This window comes from Montipora capricornis, chromosome 2, assembly GCF_036669925.1.
Source record: "Montipora capricornis isolate CH-2021 chromosome 2, ASM3666992v2, whole genome shotgun sequence".
Taxonomy (NCBI): domain Eukaryota; kingdom Metazoa; phylum Cnidaria; class Anthozoa; order Scleractinia; family Acroporidae; genus Montipora; species Montipora capricornis.
The window spans coordinates 35,081,826-35,106,854 of record NC_090884.1 but is presented as its reverse complement, the minus strand read 5'-3'; the positions used below and the strand labels follow the sequence as shown (position 1 = coordinate 35,106,854).

General features: G+C 39.9%; 1 protein-coding gene across 2 annotated transcripts in view; it reads right to left on the bottom strand.

Moving 5' to 3' along the window:
* LOC138019812 (poly [ADP-ribose] polymerase tankyrase-like) overlaps positions 1-25,029 on the bottom strand; it is a 56,930-nt gene that overhangs the window by 17,855 nt on the left and 14,046 nt on the right. For both annotated transcript variants that reach the window (XM_068866718.1, XM_068866728.1), the window contains exons 10-35: positions 24,422-24,585; positions 22,863-23,085; positions 22,217-22,373; positions 20,775-20,983; positions 20,255-20,482; positions 19,303-19,347; positions 18,699-18,851; positions 17,507-17,653; positions 16,492-16,659; positions 15,992-16,144; positions 15,308-15,412; positions 14,332-14,364; positions 13,497-13,562; positions 13,000-13,150; positions 12,388-12,423; positions 11,935-12,113; positions 10,684-10,766; positions 7,987-8,102; positions 6,586-6,823; positions 5,956-6,133; positions 5,444-5,520; positions 4,662-4,754; positions 3,915-4,074; positions 3,109-3,264; positions 2,423-2,540; positions 415-514 (exon numbers count right to left, since the gene is read on the bottom strand). In XM_068866718.1, the coding sequence (XP_068722819.1) occupies positions 415-514; positions 2,423-2,540; positions 3,109-3,264; positions 3,915-4,074; positions 4,662-4,754; positions 5,444-5,520; positions 5,956-6,133; positions 6,586-6,823; positions 7,987-8,102; positions 10,684-10,766; positions 11,935-12,113; positions 12,388-12,423; positions 13,000-13,150; positions 13,497-13,562; positions 14,332-14,364; positions 15,308-15,412; positions 15,992-16,144; positions 16,492-16,659; positions 17,507-17,653; positions 18,699-18,851; positions 19,303-19,347; positions 20,255-20,482; positions 20,775-20,983; positions 22,217-22,373; positions 22,863-23,085; positions 24,422-24,585 (3,536 nt within the window). The remainder of the gene's footprint in view (positions 1-414; positions 515-2,422; positions 2,541-3,108; positions 3,265-3,914; positions 4,075-4,661; positions 4,755-5,443; positions 5,521-5,955; positions 6,134-6,585; positions 6,824-7,986; positions 8,103-10,683; positions 10,767-11,934; positions 12,114-12,387; positions 12,424-12,999; positions 13,151-13,496; positions 13,563-14,331; positions 14,365-15,307; positions 15,413-15,991; positions 16,145-16,491; positions 16,660-17,506; positions 17,654-18,698; positions 18,852-19,302; positions 19,348-20,254; positions 20,483-20,774; positions 20,984-22,216; positions 22,374-22,862; positions 23,086-24,421; positions 24,586-25,029) is intronic.

The window sequence follows — 25,029 nt, the reverse complement described above, 5'->3', positions numbered from 1 at the left end:
CTCCATTAGAGATGATTAATATAAAAATCTCGGAGACACCACTGCCCTGGCGTGCGAAATGCTCTCTTCCGGTTGCCGTCCGCGTTTCAAAAACGCGCGTGCTCAAGTCCCTATTATCCCACCCAAACAACTGTCTCGGTGGTTCCTTTTTTTAATTCTATGACGCATTGTTAATAGCTTACTGCATAGTTGCCATCTGGCAGTTTAAATATTTTGACTAAGATATGTTTCGTTGTAATTGTTACTTTACTAATTGTCAGATGAAGTGCCTGTGATGTAGCTTGATAGCCTTGTGCAAATTTTCTCCCCGAGAAATGGAATGATCACGAAATTATTACATTGATCATCTTCAGATGACGTTCTTGTAGCCAACGTTCTCGACGGTTTAAGCTTGCCACTGACGACGTTACTTACTCAACAAGAGTTATCATTCCACTCTCAGTATTTGAGAAAACTGCAGCAAATGGTGTAACTCCGTCGTTATCAGCTACATCCACCGACGAAGGAGATCGTTCTGCAAGAACACAAGTCACAGAAGTATCAACTACAACAATATCTTGTTGCTTTGCGAACAGGTCACTATTACGTTTAAACCATAACTTTTGAATGACAAGCATAAACACAAGACACTAAGCACCGTTTGCTGGGATAAAAATACTAATTAACGACAAGTTAATGCCACTGTGAATAATCCTTGTGCTTATTCTTGTGTTTGCAATGAAAACAAGTCTTTTAGAACGTCATATTAAGGAATAAGCCATTTTCGAGTTCATCTGTGCCTCCTCTTCAAAGCGAGTCTAAGTGCAAAGTTTTTGTGATGATAATTAGTTCTACTTTACTTAAGCAATAGACCACAAGTTTGTATGGTTTGTTGGCTGATAAACCACGCGGGATGTTGGTAGAACACGAGAAGAATTCGTAAATCACGAGCCGCAGGCGAATGATTTACGAATTCTTCGAGTGTTCTTCCAACATCCCAAGTGGTTTATCATGCCTATAAACCATAGAAACCCGTAGTCTATTGCCTTTATATAATAATTCACAAGACGCACGATTTTTCCATGAGTTTACTGGCTTTTACTGGCACAATAAAACATAGCTGATTGACCAATCAGAGCGCGCACATTGATTTGGTTATTATATTTATCAATAAAGGGCAAAATTACCGAGCGCTGATTGGCTGAGACAGAGGGCATTTTTTCTTAATCGAGGGCATTTTTGGTAATCGAGGGCATTTTTGGTAATCAAGAGAGGGCTTGCCCTTTATTGATAAACAAGTAATCGCATGAGTCCTCGTACTATTAAGGATTAATTGCACTTGTGTTTTGGAAATTTTCCAAAATTGCCCGAGTCGCGAAAAACACTCGTGCAATTAATCCTTAATAGTACTCGGCCTCATGTGATTACCTATACAAATATGAATGAAAACTAATTTTCATAAGGAAAACTTCGCCCTTTGACTCGCTTTGAAGAGGAGGGACACGAATTCGGAAATGGTTTACCAACAGACATCTGCTTACCTCTATAAAATGTTTATACGGCACTTCCAGTGTTTGTAATAATAAATAACAGTAATAATGATAATGATAATGATGATGATGATAATAATAAGAACAAAACTTCTATAGCTCCGATATTAGCGCAACCCTTAATTAAGCAATTTGGCCGCAGAAAACTTCGCTTTTTATTGCCCAATCTAAAGCCCCGTTCAAACGGTCATGATAGTTGATGATAGTTGATGATAGTTTCAACTATCATTCACTATCATTGACTATCATGTTTGCGATCAAACGGTCCATGATAGTTCATGATAGTTGACGAAATCGCGCAATGTGCTGGCGTAGCTAACTGGTACCTAGTCTCCTACCGCGCGCGATTGTAAACAAACAATGTAAACAATGTAAACAATGTAAACATCCCGATTGTGGTAGTCATCGCAAAAAATGTTCCACAAACATGGCCGTGCCTCGTACTCATCTATTAGGTTGCATATCAAACTACTACTCCACTTCTCGTTGTCTGGTTTTTTAGCTTTTTTAGCTTTTCTCACTTTCTCGCTTTCATCGTCACTGTCGTCCGAATATTCGTCCAAATTATTGTTTTGTTGTTCCTCACAGGACGATGGCAAACTTGCGGTAGACATATTGCATTGAGCCCGCCTTGGTTACCCCCGCTGACCGAAAAACTATCATGCACTATCATCCGCTCGGTCAAACGGAAAAAACTATCATGAACTATCATGTCGAATTTGAACATGTCCAAACTGCATGATAGTTGATGATAGTTGATGATAGTGAATGATAGTTCGTGTTCAAACGTGCGTGATAGTTGAAACTATCATCAACTATCATCAACTATCATGACCGTTTGAACGGGGCTTAAGAAGAAAGTGGATTTTTCTTAAATTAAAAACTTTGCATACCCCACAAAAATCTGCAGAACGCCAAATTGTGATTGCAGGCAGCATAATGCAACGGTGTAGCGCCTTGTGAGTCAACAGCCCCGGCTGGTACGCCCCTCTCTACAAGGTGCTTCGCAATCTGCGAAAAAACATCAAATAAGTTTAGTTTTTTTTAGTTATACTTGTAAATTTTTTTGGGAAACAGTTTAGCAACAACGAAGCTCAAGTAGTCCTTGTGGTATATCAGGTGCGAGAAAGTAATATCCATGTTTGTAAAATAGAACCACTGAAATTAAGTCCCAAGTTTACTGCAAAGCGACACTGCTTGCCTTAATATCAATAATATTTAACACATATTTAATACTATTGTTTATAGTATTGATAATATTTAATAACAATAGTTAATTTATTTATCTTAATAACTCTCTTTCATTTATAAAAGTGACACTAACAGTATCACAACTAAAACTGAAACTGAAACTAGTGACTTAAAATACTGAACACCAGAAACTTTCGTAATTTGAAATAGGATATATTGGTCCATCATCACCACAAAATATTTTTTATGTATTTGAAATATGGCAAATTACAATGTGTATTTTGAACAGTCGTCAATTTGAACACATCTTATTGACTTACCTTCGACTTTCAGAGTACCATAAGGAATCAAGCGAAACAAAAACTCTAAACGGGTTTTAGTCCCTTACCTCTGATACAACCTGTGTCCAAAGTTTTGCACAATGAATTGCCAACAAGTGAAGCAAGTTGCGGCCTTTTTTGTCAACTCCTTGCAAAGTTGAATCTTTTCTCTGCTTTCTTAGAAGAGCCCAAGTGAGATCCAGTTTATTGGACTCCAGTGTTGCCTAAAACGAAAAAAGCGATAATTCGGTATGACGTTTGGTGGATCAAATACAAGGACACTCGGTACTATCTTACGAGAGGAGATGAAAACAAAAGAGACCACAAAAAAGCTATGCGTTGACTCTGTGTAAAAGATACCAATAAAACAGATGTATTTGTTAGAATGGGAAGCAGAGTAGTTAAGGCCTTGGATGAGCCACTTTTTGGAAAATCTGATCGGAGAAATAGGCTGTTCAAAATATAGGAAAATATAGGAATTTTCTGCCAAAATATAGTCTCTTTATAGGAGCTAAAATAGATAAAATCTGCTTTAAATCGAGATAAATGAAAAAGATCTCCACGTCTTCCATCGCTCCCATCGACAAGTGCCGGATGATGCTATGAAACCAGGCTTTTATGACCACAGAACTCCCACTGTGAATGGGCAGTGATTATATAACCACCGGAAGCAAGTAACATTAGAATGCACATTAAATATATTTTTCTTTAATTATTCATTACCTTCACCATCTAAGAAGAAAATTATGGGCAGATCTTTAAACCAATTATAAAACTACTTACTATAAAAGCAGGAAAACCATAGAACCTTAAAAAAATGAGGAAGAAAGCAAAAGCTACGTGAGAAGCCGCACCCAATATGCGATTGGCTTACCTGTATAGCCTCCAAAAAGTCCAGTCCAGAAACTTCCAACATGAGATAGGCTATACCTTGCCAGTTATTGTCAATTACCACACGGAATGCAGCTCTGATATCAGGCTTGGGCTCTGACAGGCTTAGAACATTCTTCCAAACCCATAAACTTTCTTTTTTCCTGTAAAATAAATACCACTTGCAAGATAAATGACCGTAATAAAACAAGCAAATGCTTGGATTCCATTTACACAAAATTTCTTTAAATTTCAGTTCGGAGCAAAACGGACAATACCTTCGTGAGGGTTATTTGGAAAAACAAAAGCTAAGGATTCGATCCCAGCTTAGGCGTCCGGCTGGTTTTACGGCTGCCTCAACCACAAGAACCTTTTCTTTAAGGTACTGAAATATTTCCAGTGGCTGGTACTGCTACCTCTCTGCACAACTTCTCCAGCGTACCTCTGATCAGCGTGATTTGAGATTCCGCAGCGAATTTGCTGATATGTGATCATCACCATCATAACCATTTAAGAACCCCCCTATCCTCATCCGCAAAAAAATCATCCACAACCACTCGACACCCATCTCAATGTCAGGCCGGATTCACGACGTAAAAAAACACGCAACCAAACAGCACCAAACCCGTCCCAACCTGGTTTTGTTGTTCAAATGACAACTGCAAAAGTGTATGCCATTATAATTACTGTCTTCCTAATGTCAAAAGGATAAATGGGTGTAAACAACTGCATTACAATGAAATACTCTTACTCCTTTTCATATCTTTTCCAGTCATCTGGTGTGAGTGGCTTAATGACCAGACAAGACGCTGGAGCATTACTCTGCATAAACATCATAGCGCAGCTAGAATGAAAAAAACAAGAACGACTTTAAAAAGCCACTTTAGCAGGAAAAAATAATCGCTTCTCAATAGAAACCACTACAAAACTGCAAGCAACAAGTATGAATGTCAACACAGTTGTTTAAAAAAAACAAGATGATTGGTAAAAGACGACATCGCCAGGATTGTTCAAATCTGATTTCGTTCATTGAAAAGCTGGAAGATAATCAAGTGAGATCCAGCTAATGACTTTTCATCCTGTAGCCTTTTCTTAACTTTCCTGGGTAAAACTACCAGTCTGATGCACGGAAAATACATCCAGTTCAGTTCAAAGCGTTGAACAGTCTTATGGAGTAAGATATCGCTATTATCAGCACGCGGGTGCTGGCCGGTGAGGTGATTTTATATCCTTGCCCTGACCTGTCCGTCACCTATGAGGGCCACCATAACCACTTGACACCCATCTCAATGTCCATCCCAATGTCCATCTCAATGGCCTAGATATGATCACTCGGAGGGTCTGTCCCGTTTTGAAAAGAAAATCTCTTTCAGGGTAGAGTGCGGAGTAGCCAAAATAGAGAGTAAAGTAACCTCCTCCTTACATCGGAGGGTTATCTGTTTGCAAGCATAGCAACCCTGACCACATTTATAACAAAAACAAAGTCAAAGGAAAAGCTATAGAAGCATTACAATGAGCATGGAATTGACTTACCCATCATGCCCCTCACGCACAGCCAGTGAAAGTGGAGTGTTACCATCATTATCTTTGATTTCAAGAGATGCTCCTTTCTGTAAATACAAAGAGAGAATGAGATACGAAATAACATATTTAGCAACGTTTTAAGCATTTACCTTTCTCCTGGAAACAACATTCAGGCCAAAAAGAATGACGTGAACATATCCCTACATTTCTATGATAATGTTGTGTCTTCAACTCAAAACTATTGTGGACTAGATTTTTACACCATTCTGACTTTTTCTGATTCTTGGTCATCCTTCTTATACTACGGCTTCAATATTTTTAAGCTACTGCATGGTTGCACAATGACAGATATTGCGTTAAGTCGTCCATAACTTTCTTCAGTTGTTGTTGTCCTTTCGTTTGAACTCGGGTTTGACGCCACGAGAAGGATTATTGCCGGAACTTCTTCACAAATGGAATCACGAAAATAAATTATTGATTAGGAAATAAAGAGTGCTACTGTTTTTCTTTTCTTTTTTTACCTGGATAAGATTCAAGGCGCAAATAGTGGCTCCTCTCAGAGCTGCTCTGTGCAGAGGTGTCTGTCCAAACTTGTCCTTGCGGTTCAGTTCGGCTTTGATATCCTTACCCTGTTCAGACATTGCCTCACACAGCAGACCAGCCACAGATATTGGGTCGGTCATGGTATACTCTGTGTGTCTTTCAGAAAAAAAAGAAGAAGCACAGAGATAAGTTAAGTTTCCCAGTGATAGCGCTTGCACACTAGGTCCACAGTTACTGCAAAGAGATGGAAAACAAAGTGATTTTTCCTTTGCAAATCTACTAATTCTGCAGAAGCTTACACCGCGGAAACTAGGAACACTGTATTGCGGTCAATGACTAACCGTGAAAAGTAAATGTGGACAAATCAATAAGTGGTAAGTGAATATACAATGTTCCCTTAACAAGACTCCATTAAGATTGAGTTTGGGGTAATTCGGAATAGGAACAAAAAAATAATCTCTTGCACTCATCATAAAGAAGCGTTAAGAGCGTTTGGCAATGCTCACTGCATTCTTTTCCTTTTCAAAACGGAAAATCTTGAAGTTAGAAGCATTCTTGTTTCAACATGACGCGAGAAAAGATGATAACCCGATCTACATACGGCTCACCTTCCGCGCATCTTGACGAAGGCATAATAAAGAGGAATCCTATTGTGCAAATCAAGAGCAGTGGTGTTTGCTTCATATTTGATCAAGAGATCCTCCACTTCAGTCAATGTTTCAAAATCCCCGGTGGTAGAATTAACAGCGTAATGCAGTGGCGTGCGCTTTTTGCTATTTGAAGTGTTCACATCTGCACCGGCTTCAAGTAATGATTTGCAAAGTTTCAGAGGGGTAGAGTTACTGTCTACAAACAATAAAATATCATGAGGGTTGTATTTCGGAAATGATTCATGTAATGTCACTGATACATCAAAAGTAATTCATCTAGGCTAGTGTCGAGATCGACGTAAAACAAATGGTTTCGGTGTAAGAACCTACGAAACCGGTAGGGTAACTAAAACAATGAATGGGTGGTGTTTTGTAAATAAATACTAGTGAGCAGCAGCAACAAATCTTGTCAATTTGCTTCTACTTCTCCGACCGGTTTTGTCTGATTACGCAGACTTCATCAGGGATAGATGGTTAAAAGGAGCATATTTTATACCTTATTTACAAAGTACAAAATCACGTTCCTGCAAGTGTGTGAAGAGCGAAAAACACCTACACAACAATACGTGCAGGATATGACTAAAATCCTGCATGACGCTGACGATTGTAATTTTGGGGCTCACAGATTTATTCCCAAAAAAAAGCCAAGAAAGGACGGCCAAGTTCTAACAAGGAAGTAAACCCTGATAAGCTCAGCTATTAAACTCCCTTTCATATCATCATATATCTTTACTTACCCTCGGATTTTTAGAGTAGCTTGGTGTAGCTAATATCTCCGAGCATTTAACCTCCCAACCATGATACCCCACAGAAGACAGACCGCTACACCGGGAACTACATGCCCTACTCTTTACGACAAGTGTGCGGGTTCTTTTACGTCCCACAGGATTGTGAACATTGAAGGGTTGTGAGACGGGACCTCCAGCTTATCGTCCTTATCCGAGAAGACTAGAGAGTCTAACCATTGCAGATGTAATTACAAAGGCAGCACTTTCTCCTCAGTTATTTAAAGACCCTGAGTGTTGGTCCGGCCGGAGTTGAACTCACGACCTCCCGCGTGACAGCCCGGTGCTCAACCAACCAGCTCAACCAACTGAACCACCGGTGCGCGGTGCCTTTAATGCAATTTAAGTATGATATATCCAGATCTTTCATTTTTGAAAGGGGATAGGGTGGAAGCTGTAGAACGCCATTGAATACACCGGTCTCCTAAGGCCCGTTCCAATGCAAATGAGCGAAAACAGTAGATTTTGCTCATTTGCATTAGATTCGGCACATGTGAAATACGACGTTTAAAATGGGCCTTGGATGTCTTCACATCCTCCACTGCAGAATGCCAATACCTATGGAGTGACTTACCACTAGGGTTGCAGACTGCCCATGACAAAGCTGTGCGACCTGCACTGTCAGCAATATTGGGATCCGCATTTGCTTTCAACAGGTCATCCAAGGTAAGAGGTCTGACACTTGAAGGCCTACAAGACAAAACGGAAAAGAGAAAGGACAAAAACAGTTTGATTTTAAAGAGACGTGATCTAAGACGTAACATAGCAGACGCAGCTGAGTAAAATGTCGATATCAGTTGGAAATATGCAAGGTATTGGTATCCTTAACAGATCAAAGCTATTATTATTGGGTTGCCAAACCCAGTCGGAATCGGCGTTTCATTTCTCCATATTTTTATTTTTATTTTCCGTGTCGTGAAAAGTCTTCCCTATCCCTCCCCTGCTAGGTAGTGTCTTTGTGCGTAGAGTCTTCTGGGTGTATGTTTGGTCGATTTCATGGGGTAGTAGAAATGGGTAGATTTTATCCGATGGACACAGTAGAATATTTAACTTAACCTGACATGGCATCGAAAGTCATTGTAACGCGAATGGCGTTTTAGTGGATCTTTAAACAAAATATACCCTTATAGAGCTCAATAATGGAAAGTCAATTGGATAAACAAGACAGGCGGTGAAAAATAAATATCTGGAATCTTCAAAGCGACAAGTTATGGTCTTCGACAACAATTGCATCTTTCGCCGTCGGATATCACAAAGTGAGCTTTATTTCTAATGTTATTTGGCTAATCGTGATGTTATGTACAAGAATGAAACCAAACGGCAAATTCTGTATGGGTTAAAAAAAACCGAACGCCTTGAATGCATCACATTGTTTACTGAAGTCGCACCTCAGTTGTCTGGCAATTTACATTTATTTCGTACTCAACTCTGCACAGTCTTCAGGTAAAAAAAAAAATGGAAATGTGACAGTGAAGAATTATTTGAAAAAAGCTTGTTGCTTCTTTTGTGCTTCATTCATTATTCACGAATTCGGACTGAAATTTCCGCTGGGAACTAATTCTTGCGGTTTTCTTTTCAAGCAGCAAGACTACTTTCAACTTCTATTACTTTTTGGTAAAAAAACCCCTCAATCATCGAGAACGTGGAAAACGTGGCATCCTGGAGGCCTTAGCAAACGGTTGGCGTGACCTTTTGATTGACTGCTTTGAGTTCGATTCTTATGCCTCAGAGACTGGAAAAGTATTGTCTTTACCTTTTATCGCCGTTTTGTTTGTAGCAAGCTCCAATTGCTTTTTCGCAATACAAATATCAAAATAAACGATCTTTTTGACCCCACTGTAAGTGGATGAAAAGCCATTTATAGTTATGTTAACGGGAGTAAAGTTTTACGGTTTTTAATTTTGCTGTTTTTTTTTTCAGCTGGAAATTATTTTTGCGGATCCAGTACATCCGCAAAATCCGCAAAAAATAAACTACGCGAAATAAAAGTGCTACACCGTAACCCCCGGCTTTTGCGATACCATTTGGTGCAAATGTAAACCAAAAAAAACGTTACCTGTCATCAGATTAGACTGAAAAGAAGAGAAATTATGAAGTGGAAACAACATGTTCAGTCCTTCCTTAGTGTGTTGCATAAACGTTTGCTTAGTGCAACTCTAGACATGCATGATATGCAGGAAAACGTCCGTCAGAGTAATTTGCTGTTAGCTTTTTTGCAGATTATTTCACTTAAAGCATCTGACGTGTTCCAAATACTAGTAACTTAGTCTTATCGGGATAACTTAATCTTATCGGGATTTATTAAAAGACTGTTTCAACAACATCAGGCAGCGATATTTTTTAGGTCTTCTGAAAGCTGGACTATAGCGGTATTAGAAATTAGCGGTATTTAGAAATGATAAATAAAGTTTTGAATCGTCCACATACGATCAAGGCGATTTGTCATAATTTTGAAAAACGTCGGGCCGACCTTTTTCAAGGTTACCCAAATGTAATCCGTTTAAATCTTGTACATTTATGTCCACCCATGCCCCTCTTTCCTTTTTCAGTATTTCTATTATGGTGTTCAACAGTTTTAAGTGGTTCTTGAAATTTTTTATTCCACTTTTTGGGCATTTTGGAAAAAAAAAAGGAAAGGAAAGCAACTTATTAAGTGTCTAGTCGTTCTAGCGCTGGAGCACTAATTGAGGACACGTAAATCAAGGTAAATGTTCAGGAGATCGTAAAACCGGAGTACCCGGAGAAAAACCTCTCGGTGCAGAGCAGAAAACCAACAAACTCAACCCACATATGACGACGAGTCTGGGAATCGAACTCGAGCCACATTGGTGGGAGGTGAGTGCTCCCATCACTGCGCCATCCCTGCACCCCAAATCATGGAATTATATCATTTTGAGTGGCATAGCCACTTAAAAGAAGAAACGAATGAGTTTCACTCAAGAGCGCGTTTTGTTATCTTTGAACTGAATTTATTACCAAAGCTCAGAGACCTCAAAACGGGACACGACATTACAAAATAATTCAACGTGTGAGCCAAAGGGCCATTGCTGGCATGACGTCTGGGTGACCCCTCAAATGGTCTACATCACCCCCTCCCCTCCCCCCCCCAACTTAAAAAAATTACAGGAACTCTGCAGTTTAATACCACCTAACTCAGTGCCTTCTGATTTTGTGCAACACATATATTACAGGCAACCCAGTTTACGCTCACGGAGCGTCTAGTTGACCTAGGTCTAACAATGAACAATATAATATGATTGGCTATTCAAACCTCGAGGCCAATATCAGTGGAGTCGCTAGTCCATCATCTTTACTATTCAGGGAATGAACATTTACTTCAGCTCCGAGATCAATCTAAAATAGAAAACATGTCCAAATGACACTGTCCCTACATTGTAGCCTACGAACGCAAACGTATTTCCGGCCGTCGTGGAGAGAAACGACGTCCGCGCGTCCGGAAATTTGGCTCTTCTTCGGTGTAAAATCCTGTGAAACTCACGGATGATGTAACTCAATGAAAACAAAAGAGCAAAAAGACATCAAGCAATAACCTAAAAAAGAAAAAGTTTCACAGGTTTTTACGCCGAGGGAAACCCGAAATTTGTCTGCGTTCGGTGGCTAGCAGTGACCCTGCAAACAGTGAGACACGGAAAAAAGTTTAAAATCGACTAAAAGTTTACATTAAACCACAGACACTTCATTGAAACTATCATCTACGAACAATACATGCTACAGATGTCTACAGAAAACATGAAGAAATACTCAAGGGTGTTACGTCGTCCAAGCCGTTTAAAACTTCCTTTTTACCTGGGCTACATCATGGTATTTTGTAGTGATATAACAAGTATCATAATTTACCCTCGGGTTTTTAGAGTAGCTACTAGCTAATATCTCCAAGAATTGGACAGAACAACTTTAAGAATGGTATGGACGTAAGAGAGGTTATCTCTCATATTGGCCCTATTCCCATCGTAATCCCTCTTAAGTTATTTTTAGATCTCCTGCGAGATCCGGCATTCCCACGAGGGTTAACTGATAGCCAATCATATGCCCCCATTTTTACCAATGTTGACAGCTGAGCGAATTCCCACGTAATGATTGGTAAAAATGGGGAAATATGATTGGCTATCAGTTAACCATTTTGGGAATACCAGATCTCGCAGGAGATCTAAAAATAACTTAAGAGGGATTACGATAGAAATAGGGCCAATATGAGGGATTACCTCTCTTACCTTCATACTATCTTGCTGGAGGCAAATTATACAATCCGATGAGGGTACAGTCTAGTGAAGTATTTTTTTCCCCTTTTTTAAACCAACGTTTAAAGTTAAAAAGTTCTCGTTTACTAAGTCACTACCTTTCTCGTATCTTCTTTTTTTGAAAACTCAAAAATATGGGTCGGTCGGACGACGGTAAACGAAGAAGCATTCTTTTGTTTTCAACTCTTTCCTCATTTACTCCATTTTATGGAATCTAACATCATAAAATTTTAATCTCTCGTTCCGTGGACCTTTCATATTACCAGCAATTTAGCGGCTTTGGTGTTTCCCCACTTAACGGCCAAATGCAATGGTGTGCGACCGTGACTGTCAAAGGAGTTGACAACGGACTTGAATCCTTTCACATACTGCAGAATAAGCTCCAAAAATGGATAAATATTCCACTTGTCGTAAACAAGGAAGTGAAGGCAAGTGAAAAGTCCTGAGGAAAAATGAAATTGAAAGCAATCAACCTGACGCCCTTATTTAAATGAAGTGGACATATTTTATCATCAAAGCGATGTAGTGCGCAAGAAGCTATTGACTCTGCTTCCCTTCTTGCATCCAATGCCATCCTTCAGAGGGACATTTTGGCCTTCGTCGTTCTCTCAATTACCGCCTTAGTCTGTATCACACGAATTGTGTTCCGATCTAAAACGGAGCTAAGTGGAATGTTAGAGATTTAACGGCTAATTCGTGGAGTCAGTTTTACCAACCTGTCATTCCATAATCATCTATTGACTCTGTTGTCTCTGCGGCAAGAAAAAAAAAAAATCAAACTCCGTGCGCAACTTAACTAGGCTAAAACAGAAAAATTCACAGACCCTTTCCTCGCTATTCTATGATGAGAGCATTGGTATAGTCTCTTTCAAGGAAAAAAGTAAGCGAGGTGTCTGATGACATGATTACACGGAAAAAAATCGAAAGTTAGTCGCGTAAAGATTGAGTCATTTGGCCAGTTGGAAACCATCCCTGAAAAACTAGAAAGGTAAAGAAAGTCGATATGAGACGAATGACACCTTTGTAATTTCCCATTTTAAATATTGATGACCACAGGGGAAAAACAAAGGGGAGATAGCTGTGAGCTCACCAACACGTTCTTCACTTTCCATAACTGGAACCATAGCTGGTAACAGGTACGAACTTTCAAAGATCATCGGTGCCAAAATAATATTTTATGTCGTGGTTTTTGATGGAAAGTAGCCTGCAACCTGGCTCTTCCGTTGAAAATGGCACGTGGTCGTCACGAAGCCCTTATATCTCGACCGCGGGGCTATTTTCAAAAGGGAAGAGCCTGTTTGCAGACTAGACAGAAAGCGAAGTATTACCTTGTGGAAGATGGTCTTCTCCGCTCTTGGAAATACCATCATCTTCGTCTTGATCAATCCACATCTTCTGTTTATTGCGTATTAGGGAGATATCCACCCCCTTGCCTTTTTCTCGAGTCAAACGGAATGATGGAGGGCTTCTCAAACTCACCTAATTCAAATAGAGACCAAATGGAATAAAGCTTAGAACAGGATGGCCACGTCAACAGAATAAGAAACCCTTAATTCAAGGGATGTCACGGCACGCTCCACGTAAAGATAGCAACTGCTATTGTCACATTTAAATCGTCATGGTATTTAATAATTATTTCGTAAGAGACGATTTAGACCGGCGCTGTATTTTTTGTCCACCTTAACACCCTTGACTCGTCCGTGTATCTTGACTCTTGATGACTTCCACTCAGGTTGAAACGTAAGTCAATGACATCAAAACAAATCCTACTCAAACTACTCTCACTGGTGCAATCCCTCTTCATCAATTTTTCAAAGAAACGTACATTTAACCCTTTCTTGACTTTACCAACTCTGGCCTTCACACTACATCCAAACTTGTCAATCAGAGCCTGCGGATTAAGATCACGAACAAAATTAATAGAGAACAGTATGAGCCACTGTCCACCATCTCCGGTATATCGATCAAAGGCCAACGAGAAATTGAAATTGATCGCATTTAAGACGCTTTCTTACAGTCGAGTTCACATCCCTTTACCACCTACACTTTCTGTCTTGGCACCTATTTCAATGCCTTCTAATCATGGACATACGAAAGATAACTGCAGCAGCGTCACCTAGACAAATGGGAAAACTAAAAATTATAATTCACTATTTGGCGTGTTGGCAGTGAGCACAATGACGTCACACCTAGCACCCAAGCCTTAAAGATGGCGAACGCACATGTCCGCACTTTGGAGACATGTTTTGCAAACAAAACGCCCCAGAGATGGCGGCCAAGGCAGAAATATCAAAAGCTATGCTTAAAGCAATACTTTGTGCTCTGCTTTGAAGTAGATTTCAAATCACCCGTTTTCATCTTCCATTTTCCTTTAACAGCTTCTTGGCTTGAAAGATTGTGATTCTCAGAGCCAAGCTGTTTTTTTACCAGCAACTTACTCAACCGAATGGTCCGGATCGTCTTCAGTTGAAAGCACCTTGCGGTAAACATTATTCTGGTCATTACCTCTAACAGAAACGTTTTGGCATTAGCATCACGTACTATGGATTAATTGCAGTGCTAAGAGATTCCAGAAATCTTTAGAATGAAATGGTCCTTCACAAGGAAAGATACAAATATGGATCACTGAATTGTACAAGGTTTCAAAAACTGCCCTTTACCTTGATGAAGCCTTTTACAAACTCATTGGTCTCCTGAAAAGGAAAGCAAGTTCAATTACCAGTACTGAACGGCATTTTCCGATGTCCTTTCACTCCCTCTACCGTCAAAAACCTTTATCTCGTTCAGTACCGCGTTCATTGAACGCAAGGCGGTTAAACTGAGTTCGTACCAACATTTGGCTAGGCCAGCCAACAAGAGCGCCGGAAAAACGAAAAGACACATTAATCTACAAATATATTTATGTATGGGCGCCATAGTACCTTCTGTCTGAATTTAAGCATGAGCAACAAATTCACAACTCTAACACCAGAGGCTGTGATTTGCCGAGCATTCCTCGCATTCTTCTTAGTGTTAGTATCAGGGAAGTTTAGGATTTAGTGGTGTTTGTGCATACAGTGCCCTGCCGCGAAAACGGCCAGTTGAGGACCTTAGTGAATTCAAGATGCCATCTTAAGAAATGGTTATAATGTTGGGAAAAAGCGCTGGGGGAGTTTATTTTCATTTTCATGAGGATCTACTTCTTGTCTAATCTATTCTTGTCTGAGTTAGTAATATATTAGTGCTGCATTTAAGCTGGCTTTGCTAATATGGATGCTCCGGAATAAATGTTGATTTAAATAGTTAAATATGGGTCATAACACCGGCGGTATATCTGTTCAACTTCTCCACATAAGTCTTTCTCCAAAGGCCACGGCTGTCTAACGGAAAACCTTAATCAACTTTTTATTGTGCTGAATCTTTTCGTAAACTGGGATACCTTTCGGTTTAGTGCTTCACGTGATTACTCGTCCGATTAACTGACCCAGGAACTGAAAATGGCAGGAATGGTTCTCGCAACCGTCGTCGTCGAAAATCTTAGGTCCGCAATCGACTTGTGTGTGGACGTGGCATAAAGTCACTTCAAATAAAAGCGAAACCACATTTGAAGACATCGCTTGGCACGTGAAAGCGCGATAAAAAATTCCTTTGACTTACCTCGATAGGTGGTGATAAGGCTATGGTCTCACAGGCTTGAAGGAAAGGGGTGAAGCCATTGTTATCCACTGAATTAGCCATTTGCGGTAGATTCTCAGGATCAATCTATCATTGGAAAAAAACAAAACCAACATCTCTTGTTTAGCAACGGTTTGGAGGTACAGAGATTTTCTGATATGCACTTAACTAATAATAATTATAATTATAATTATAATTAAGAATATTTACACAGAAAGCTCCACTCACTCGAAAGTGGTTTTCTGGGAGATCTTGCATCGGATCGAATTGGAATTTAGCAATGTTGGTTTGTGATCGTAAAAACTAGGCAGCTTTTCGTCTACTCTAAGCTAAGTAATGTATGACTATCTCGTTCTTTGTAATGAGTGCCTTGGTACGTATCACTTATTTCACTAATTAAAACACATTCTCCGCGGAAGCATTCGCAGCAACATCGGCTGGCAAGCAATTAATACTGCAGCTGCTAGGCCATGTGTAGTATCGTGGCATCATTTGCTTGTTTTCAGCTTTGGAGCCGCTATGACTTTACAAGGTGTTGCTTAGGTGTAAGGTATTTGAGTCCGCGAAACATTTGCAACAGTAACAACTCATTTGATTAATTATACTAAGCCAATGACTCGGCACTGACCAGAAAGGAAGTTTCTATAATCCTTCAATGATTTCTACCTTTTTTAGAATAACCTTCATGAATATCCTCAAGTCCGCATTTCCAGTGCACTTGGAAGCTAACAGATGCAGAATGTTTCTGCCAGTCTTGTCAAGACCCAAGGAGGGATCTGCATCATGATCAAGAAGCATTGAGAACTGGTCCATGTTTCCCTATCAACAAAGAAGAAATGACATTTATACGTTGACAATGCGAGAATTACCAGATCGAAAGTCACAGTCGAGGTGCATGTATGTTACGTGTGACCAGTATCTGCAAGACAGAGGAAAACACTTGCATTCCCGCGTATGGAACTCCTTTGATTTTATTGGAATCTTGACACTCAGTTTCCTTAAATTTTCGCTGTAAACTCACGAAGCGCGAAAAGAACTTAAACTAATAAAAAACGAACTTTAAGAGGTTTTTGTTTTCCAATAAAAGAAAAGAAAAGTTGAAAATGGTGAAGATTTAAACCCTGTTGGAGCTAGAATTGTCCATTTGGCAACAATCCAACGGTTACCTTTGTCAGAGCAAGCATCAGGGGAGTGAGGCCATCCGCTCTCACACAATTAATCTCTGCTCCTCCACCGATCAACTTTTCCATCATTTCATTGCTTGCTCTCATGACAAGGGACTTTAAATGCTTCTTTTTCTGCTCCCTCAGTTCTTCCTGGTTTCCAGTCAAAACCTGGAATCACGATAAGACAGGCATTCTATTGTTATAACGAAAATCACCTAAGTACCTTATAGCCTCTGTGGCATGCTTGTTTCAATCCAACAAAGAGCACTAATTTAGCCTATTAGCGAGACATTTATAGTGAAGTGGACGACCAAGAGGTTTCCATCCAGAGAACCACCCGATAGTCAAAATTCTTTATCCACGCATGCTCAGCAAAAAAACAATTTTCAGCAAACGATAGAAATAAGTTGGAGGTATAAGTAATTTTGTGGCAATTTGGTGAGATGCAGCCGTTTATCCCAAACGAATGTCTAAATCTCTCAATAAATCCAGAAGAAAAATAAGACAATAAAGTGTTGATTTATTGTTTTGAGAGAAAGCGAAGGTCTGTGTAAAATCGTAGAATTGGAACTCGAGTGAAAGAGCGTTCATGGTTATGGCTTCTTCTACGAGTGGTGATACAAGCAACTAAAGCAAAAATAAAAGGGCCTTTTTAACTGAAACGTAACAGCAAAAACACAACTTGCACCCTGTTAACCAATAAACCCAGAAAGTTATATCTCTAACAGAAACATTGACAATAGTAGGTACCGCCATATCGTTCTAGCGATGCAATAAAGAACGCGGATTATTCAACGGTCTAAATAGGCCATTTCCGAGTTCATGTCTGCCTCCTCTTTAAAGCGAGTCTAAGTGCGAAGTTTTTGTGATGGTAATTAGTTCTACTTTACATATGAATGAAAACTAATTTTCATAACAAAAACTTCGCACTTAGACTCGCCTTGAAGAGGAGGTAGACATGATCTCGGAAATGGCCTATTGCTGCATGTGGACCTCCTTAAACCAAAACACTTACCACATGAGCATCGGGGTAGAGATTGGATAAATCTAGTTCATCTGCCTTCCCTGCTTGCACGTGCAACACCTGTGAGCCCTCGTTAGTTTTTCCTTCTGATCCCTTTGCTCCACATTCCAACAAGGTTTCAATCAGAGGAAAATTGTTCTTCAAACAAAACGTATTTTTGCAAGGCAAAAAAAGTACAGCACAGTAAGCCTGGACACCAAAATCGTTTTAGGGTGGTGAACAACAAGGAGAAATTAATATGTGTTTGACAATTACACCACACTTCACGTCAAATTTAGATTTGGCTTCATGCAGGGTGTCCCATAATTTAATTGAGGATAATATGAACTGCAGTGTATTTGAATGGGGAAACTTACGGAAAAATCTTAATCCCTAAGAAAATGAGAAAAACGTGAATGTTGGCCATGTTGTCTTTCTGGTTTTACCTCGATGGCTTTATTGCGCTTTTCTTTAACTTGTGGACTCTGACTTCAATTCCAATCAATCACTGTAGCGAGGCCACCCACCTTTGCGGAACGGATTGATGGGTTATATCCAGCTTTATGATTGGCTAATTTAGATCATTTTCGTCGGTTTCCGTTTTAAAATGATTCCGCGCCAGCTATTGCTGAAAACGTGAATGTCTGCAGTAAAATACGAAACTGCATATTTATATAAAGCACAGTAACGTTTCAGACGTTAAGGACAGTGCCTACTATTGTTATTGCGCATTTCCTATGGCTGTTGCTTATTAATACAGGGATATTTTTGCGCGGTTCTAAACTATGCGGAGAAAGCAGAACTTAGCAGGTGCAACTTGGTATTCACAAATAAAATTGGGAGTAACCACGCATTTTTCTGAGATAATTAAGCTTCAATTTGGAAAAGAACACCATACATTGCTTTGTATTTTAAAGCTGTTTACAAATATTGTTGATTTATTATCTCTCAAAAATGCGTGGTTAACCCCAATTTTCTTTTTTGGATTTCAATAACACTTGTTAAGATCTGCTTTTCCCGCATATTCAGTAAACTGCGAAAACATACTTTGAATTAGTAGGCACCGTCCTTAAATGCGTCTAGATACCAAAAACGTCTTGCACAAATGCCCCTTCTTTGATCTGTACCAATGCCTAGCTTAAATTCCAACTGCACGTTATAAATTATCGTTAGCCGTATAAAAAAAACGTTAACAGTAACACACTTGCAGAATGGCAATCATAATGGGGGTTTGTCCTTCTTTGTTCAAAGCATCAGGATTTGCTCCAGCTGATATAAAGAGATTCGCCAGTCGACAAGAAACATCAGCCAGGGGCATTCTGAGAGCGGGAGGTGGAGTCCAACAGAGTTCGGGATCCTGCCAAAAGAAGAAAAATCACAAATAAAGGAAACGAACCAAGGAACTTTCGTGAAGGAACACGACAAAGATGTCATATCTAATGCCAAAGTGACGGCGAACAAGAAATTTCCCGAAACGTTTTTCCTTGTTTTCTACGCTTTCGGTTTTTTCAGGTCAGTTTTTTTTACTTTATTTGCGTATCCTTGAATTTTAGAGGTTCCTTCAATGGGAATCATTTGCTCTCTGTGAGCGTCTGAGTCATTGCAACCGAGGTTCTTTCTTATCGTGCGTGTTGTGCTATGTTAAGATAGTGCGGTTTATTTATCTTGCAGTTAATGCACATACACTATCTCTATAACTTTGCGTATAAAATACGAAAAAAAAATTTTGCACAAGGAAAACTTCGAGGTCAAAAAGAAGGATAATCATTGCAAAACACTCCCTTAATTAATGCATTAAGAAAACTTACCCACGACTGTCTTTCATATACAGAGTTTGCTGCCAGGTAGTGAAGCTGTGGATCAAAAAACATCAGTTACTCCTTGCTGGACAAATGATAACTACAGCTGCCTTTTGTCATTTCTGGTGGAACGCTCCGGCATAGAATAGCAAATTTGGTTTGGGTCGAACGTTTTGCAAAAGATGTTGACGGCTTTTCAACATTGCTTGCACGTAAACAACTAATTAGCTTCCCCGGGTTTGGATCGCAACCAGATGACGGCCAACATTGTTGGTTACTTTAGCAGCAATGTCCAACATCATCATGAAACCGATAATTTTGAAATTTAAAAGTTTGGGTCAGTTTCATAGAGGTATCCATGACGTGCGAAACCCGCGGAGGTTCCAGGTTCGATACTTTGTTGTTATATTTCGTTTCTTATACATGAATCGGAATCAATAAAGTAAAATTTCAATGACTATGCTCTTGTAAAGTTTCCCTCATTATACGACTTCACAGGTCGTTATGAGCATCTCACTTGTGCTTGTACACTTGACATATTTTGTTCCCGACATCTTGACATCCAAATTGTGTGCAAGGAGCATAAGAAAAAAAAAAGAGCTTCAGGGACTACCATACTAGCGAATTAATTTCTTCCAGAAGCCAGGAATTTTTTAGAAACGGCATACTAGCATATAGCTCTAAATGCTGTGCTCGGTCTGAACATCTCGAAAGACAACTCTATCCTTTGGATGCCCCCGACCGGAGATTACCTCCTTTTCGAGACCATATTGTCTACATTTGAGTGGCAGGTTTCCTCACGACCCGATAAAGCATAGGATGTAGTGAATTCGGGAAACCATTGATAAGGGACATACCATTTTTCACTCGGTGTTGAAACGCGTGCAAGTACCGGTACCGGTATATAATGAACGGGTAATGAACAGACAAATGCGTTTCTTTTGAGAACAAAAATCTTTACCGGTGTCCACTGCTCAATGTCAGCTTTGTTCACATCAGCGCCCTTCTTTTCCACCAAGAAAGTTGCCTTCTCAAAAAGCTGTTCATCAAGACTCGAAGAGCGCAGCTTTTGACAAAGCAATGTGCGACCACAGTCATCGGGAAAGTTGACATCAACATTGTCCAGGCTCAGAAGATAATCTGCACAAGACATTTGGTCTTTCATCAGAGCTATTGCCAATGGGGTAACCTGAAAGAAAGTATATCGAGACAGTCCGTTAACACTAAACAGGTATATAAAGAACAGAGAAAAGATGGCTTAAGAACCATGTACAGTCCAGCACCGAACCGATTGCTGGGCGTAACATTATCATATAAGTTCTGGCATTAAACTGGTGGCCTTGATTTAACAGCTTGACTACCAAAATCGGGAGTAGCTAGCCACAGTATTCACCCCCCCCCCCCCCCCCCCCCCCACCCCAATCCTGGATCCGCCCCTGATGCAGACGCACGGTTAGATATAGATACGGGTGATGACCTACTTTCCACTGGTTGGCGGCGTTTGGATCAGCTCCAGCTTCCATCAACATTTTTAAGCAATGCAGCCAGCCATAAGCAGCAGCATAGTGTATTGGAGTATTGTCTGATGTGTCGGCAGCACACGGATTCACGCCAATCCGAAGAAGATAAGCAGCGACTGGCGAATGTCCATTCTTCACAGCATACATCAGGGCTGTCTTGTTCCACTTCCCTAACAAATTTTTGAAAATTCTGCACGCATCAAGATCTCTGGAAAGAACTATCCATAGTTAATTCAGTGATTATGGTTCACTTATTTCGTCAACTTGCATTACACGACTTCTTTGGAGAGCTGAAACAGATGAAGTGCCATATGACAGGGCGTAATCCGATCATCTCAGCAGAGCCGGTGGTCGCACGGATTTCGATTCCTTCTCAAAAAATAGAGTTAAATTTGGCACTTGGAGTTTGGCATTTATTGGTTATAGTCTTAAAAAATTAAAGTTGTTACTTCTGCTCTGACAGGGGTAAAGCGCGGCCGGCGATGCGGTGCAATTTATTTTTGTATGAACCGGGAATCGCAGTTTAAGCAAATTTAATATTTTTATGATTTTTTTGCCGCGGCGCCTGCTTGGCTCAAATATATTTAGTAATGGTTGTTTTCCCCCTGTATATAAGAAATAACAAAGTAAAAAAGGGAAAGATATCATTTTATTTGTTGTTGTTTTAGAAACAGAACAACCCGTCTCGTCTTTGGTCTCGTGACAAATCATTGCGTGTCCTGAAAATAAATGCGCTGTATTAGACCCAACTGTCTTTATCAGAATTACATAAGCCTGCCGCCATCTTACTTATTTAAAGTTTTTAAACCTGAAAAACATCGGCGGCATTGCCACTTTTCTCGTCTTTCTGAAGCATGACGTGAAAAATTTGACGGGTTGCGCGTTTTTCTTGCACTAGCGAGTTCGACGATCACCAGAGCAGTAGCAGCAATTTTTTGTTAAGAGAGAGATGGATAAAGATCTTTCTGCGTTGTTGATCTCAAATAAATAAACAAATTATTAATTAATACGGGCGACAAACTTAGAGGGCTGGGCACCCCAGCTGAAATGCTTGGAAGCCCGAAGGGCTCCCTGAAATTTTTTTAAGAGCACAGCCTTGCACACTATTTAAAAGGTCTTACTATCCAAGCGGAGACGACCGTCAAAGCGATGATGACGATGTACTAGAAGGGGTGTAAACTTTCAATTTAAGCGCTGTAGGTATTGTGTGTACTTTTCTGCTTTTTGATTTTGTCTCGTTTCTTTAAGTTTTGCTTTTTATTTTTCTGTTTGCAGAAAAAAATTAGTAACTAAGACAATTTAGGTTCTTTACGTTATTCACAATCCCGAGAAACGTCCAATTTAAATCGTACAAGCTAGAATACAGCATTCAAATAAGTTTTGTTGCAAAGCTGGAAACCCACCTCTCTTGTCGGGTGACGCTTTGAGTTCAATTAGAGCTTTCACAACGTCAAGATGGCCCTTAGCAGCAGCCAACATTAATGCTGTAACATTCCCTCTGTAGGCGCCCGTCTGCAGATCAACATTGGCTCCAGCAGCAACAAGCATTTTAATGGTGCTCTGTGTGACAGAGAAAGGAAACTGAACGTTAAGTACATGATTTGACACCTTAGGACTATTTTAACGATACAATCAACTTTTAGCAATTACCACAACTGAAAAGTTCATCAGTCATTGTCCGTCCCGTATACAGCCAAAAGTAGAGCTCAGGGCAACGCTTTGAACTGAGAGATTGCTGTGAAGGAATAACTACTTGTAAGGGATGAGGGTCACTCCCAATACGTGCAGCTATCAATTTTGACCTCCACTAAGTATGAACAACAAATTACAGTTCACTGTTACAAATCACCATCAATTTGTAAGTTTGTTTCACTGAGATATATCCATTCGAAAACCCGGTCTAAACCCTACTAAATCTGATGCGAAAACAAAAACGGAAAAAATCAAGAGCAGGAAGTAAGCTCGCTAAAACATCCCTTTGTGTAGTGCAAATCCGAGAAATCCGAACAGCCTTATTTTCAACAACGTCACAAAAAACAAAAATCTTACCAGATGCCCATTCTTCGCGGCATAGTGGATGGCCGCCTTGGTATGCTTATTTTTTATGTTAATGGCAACTGATGGCTTGTTTTCTTCTTCATCGTCCATCGCATCATCCATATCTTGGCCACCAATCGCTAAAAGTTCTTTCACATTCTCGTCTCGTCCATGTTTGCAAGCAATCATTAGAGGAGTGATTCCCTTCGGTCCTGGGTCATTTGGATCCGCTCCCCTGAGAGATATAAGTTTTTAACATGTTCTTATCTTGCTTTAAAAAAAAAAAACGTGTTGGTGTAATTCCATTATGTCCTTTAAAGCCCGACTTCCTATTCTATTCATGACAAGAGCGGAACTTTTAGGGGCTACCACGCAGATGGGCCTCAATTCAATCATCACATCATTTATCAGACCAATGAAGGTGTTAGTTTCTAAAGGAATTGTGGCGCTGCGTCGATGGGCCTGAGTTTGCAACATTGAGAATTTGTCATATAAGGAACTGGATCAAACATCATTCAAATTAAAGGGCGGTGCCTACAATTGTTATTGCGCATACGTTTTGCGCATCTCGAGATACTCGGGATATTTTTGCGCGGTTTAAAATTATGGGAAGAAAGCAGAACTTAGCAGGTGCCACTTGGTATTCACAAATAAAATTGGGGGTAACTACCCATTTTTTAGAGAGAATTAAGCTTCCATTTGGAAAAGAACGCCATACATTGCTTTGTATTTTAAAGCTTTTTACAAATATTGTTGATTAATTATCTTTGAAAAATGCGTGGTTACCTCAATTTTCTTTTTGGATTTCAATAACACTTGTTAAGATCTGCTTTTCCCGCACATTCATAAACCACGCAAAAATATCTTTGAATTACTGTCGTAGGCACCGTCCTTAAATTCAAAATTTGATCAAATACTAAAATTACTTTCAACTTATAGTACACTCAACAGAATTACTAGATTCTGATTGGACGAGAGGAGTACAATTAATCCTAAATTGTACTCTCCAGGAGTACCAATTACTTTTCTTTCCGAAGTTGACACGAAGTTTTCCGATAACAGACTTCGGAAGGCGACCATAAAGCATCCGAAGACTTTCGCACTTTGCCTAACATTTCCGAAGTTGGCTCGAAGACGTCCGAAGATTTCCGAAGTTGACCCGAAGAATTCAGAAGGTGTCCGAGGTTCAACCGAAGCCTTTCGAAGATTTCCGACACTGGACCGAAGAGTTTCAAAGGTTTCTAAAGTAAACACGAACGGATCGGAGGAGATATATACAAAGCTCACCGTTACTGCGTTCTGATTGGCTGATCGTAATTTTGTTGAGTATACTATAAATAAAAAATCGGGCGACCTTCTCGTACAATTCATGATTAATAGGTTCTCGTGATTTTGAAAGTTCTCAAATTGCACTCGCCTAAAGGCTTGTGCAATTTTGAGAACTTTCAAAACCACTCGTACTTATTCATCACGAATGTACTCGAGGTCGTGCGATTTCCTATACGAATTTGACAAAAGGCATCGTGATTAAAAATGAGTACAGAGTCCTACAGCTCTGTTAAGAAGATCACCTTGCCAGTAAAACTTTAAGAGGCCCAGGTCCTTCACAGGCTGCTGCGTAATGCATCGGTTTAAAGCCGTCCTTGTCTGCAATGCTATGTTCTGGCACAGAGTTTAACAAAGCCCTCAAGTAATCACCGTTTGGGTTGATGCTAGCAGCATGAATGGGTAGGATCTGAATAAGCAATCAAGAGTTAAAATATGAATAAAAATGGCTGTGGACGGAAATGGACGTATAAGGGGAACTGTCAACACACGCGCAAAAGAGCACCTATCACCTCTTGGAGATAGAAATTGCTTACAGGTTATGACACACTGTAAAACGAGGATTACTTAAATGTTGAACATGTTTATGCAAAGAGTGCTTGAGGTGGAAGAAAGAATGGAGAAAATGAGGTTCGGTTAATATTGGAAAATATTAAGGTAGTTTTTCAGAAAATGGAGAAATTGTGTGCAAGAAACAATTGAAGAGGTGAGAGCATATAGGAACCCTTTAACGAGATAAGAACATCATTGGAGATATGGGTGAAAAATATAGAGGAGAAGTAGCGAATGCAAACGAGACTGGTGTTTATACAAACAGTTTTGCACTCCTCGTGGACAAAAGGGACTCACGTAA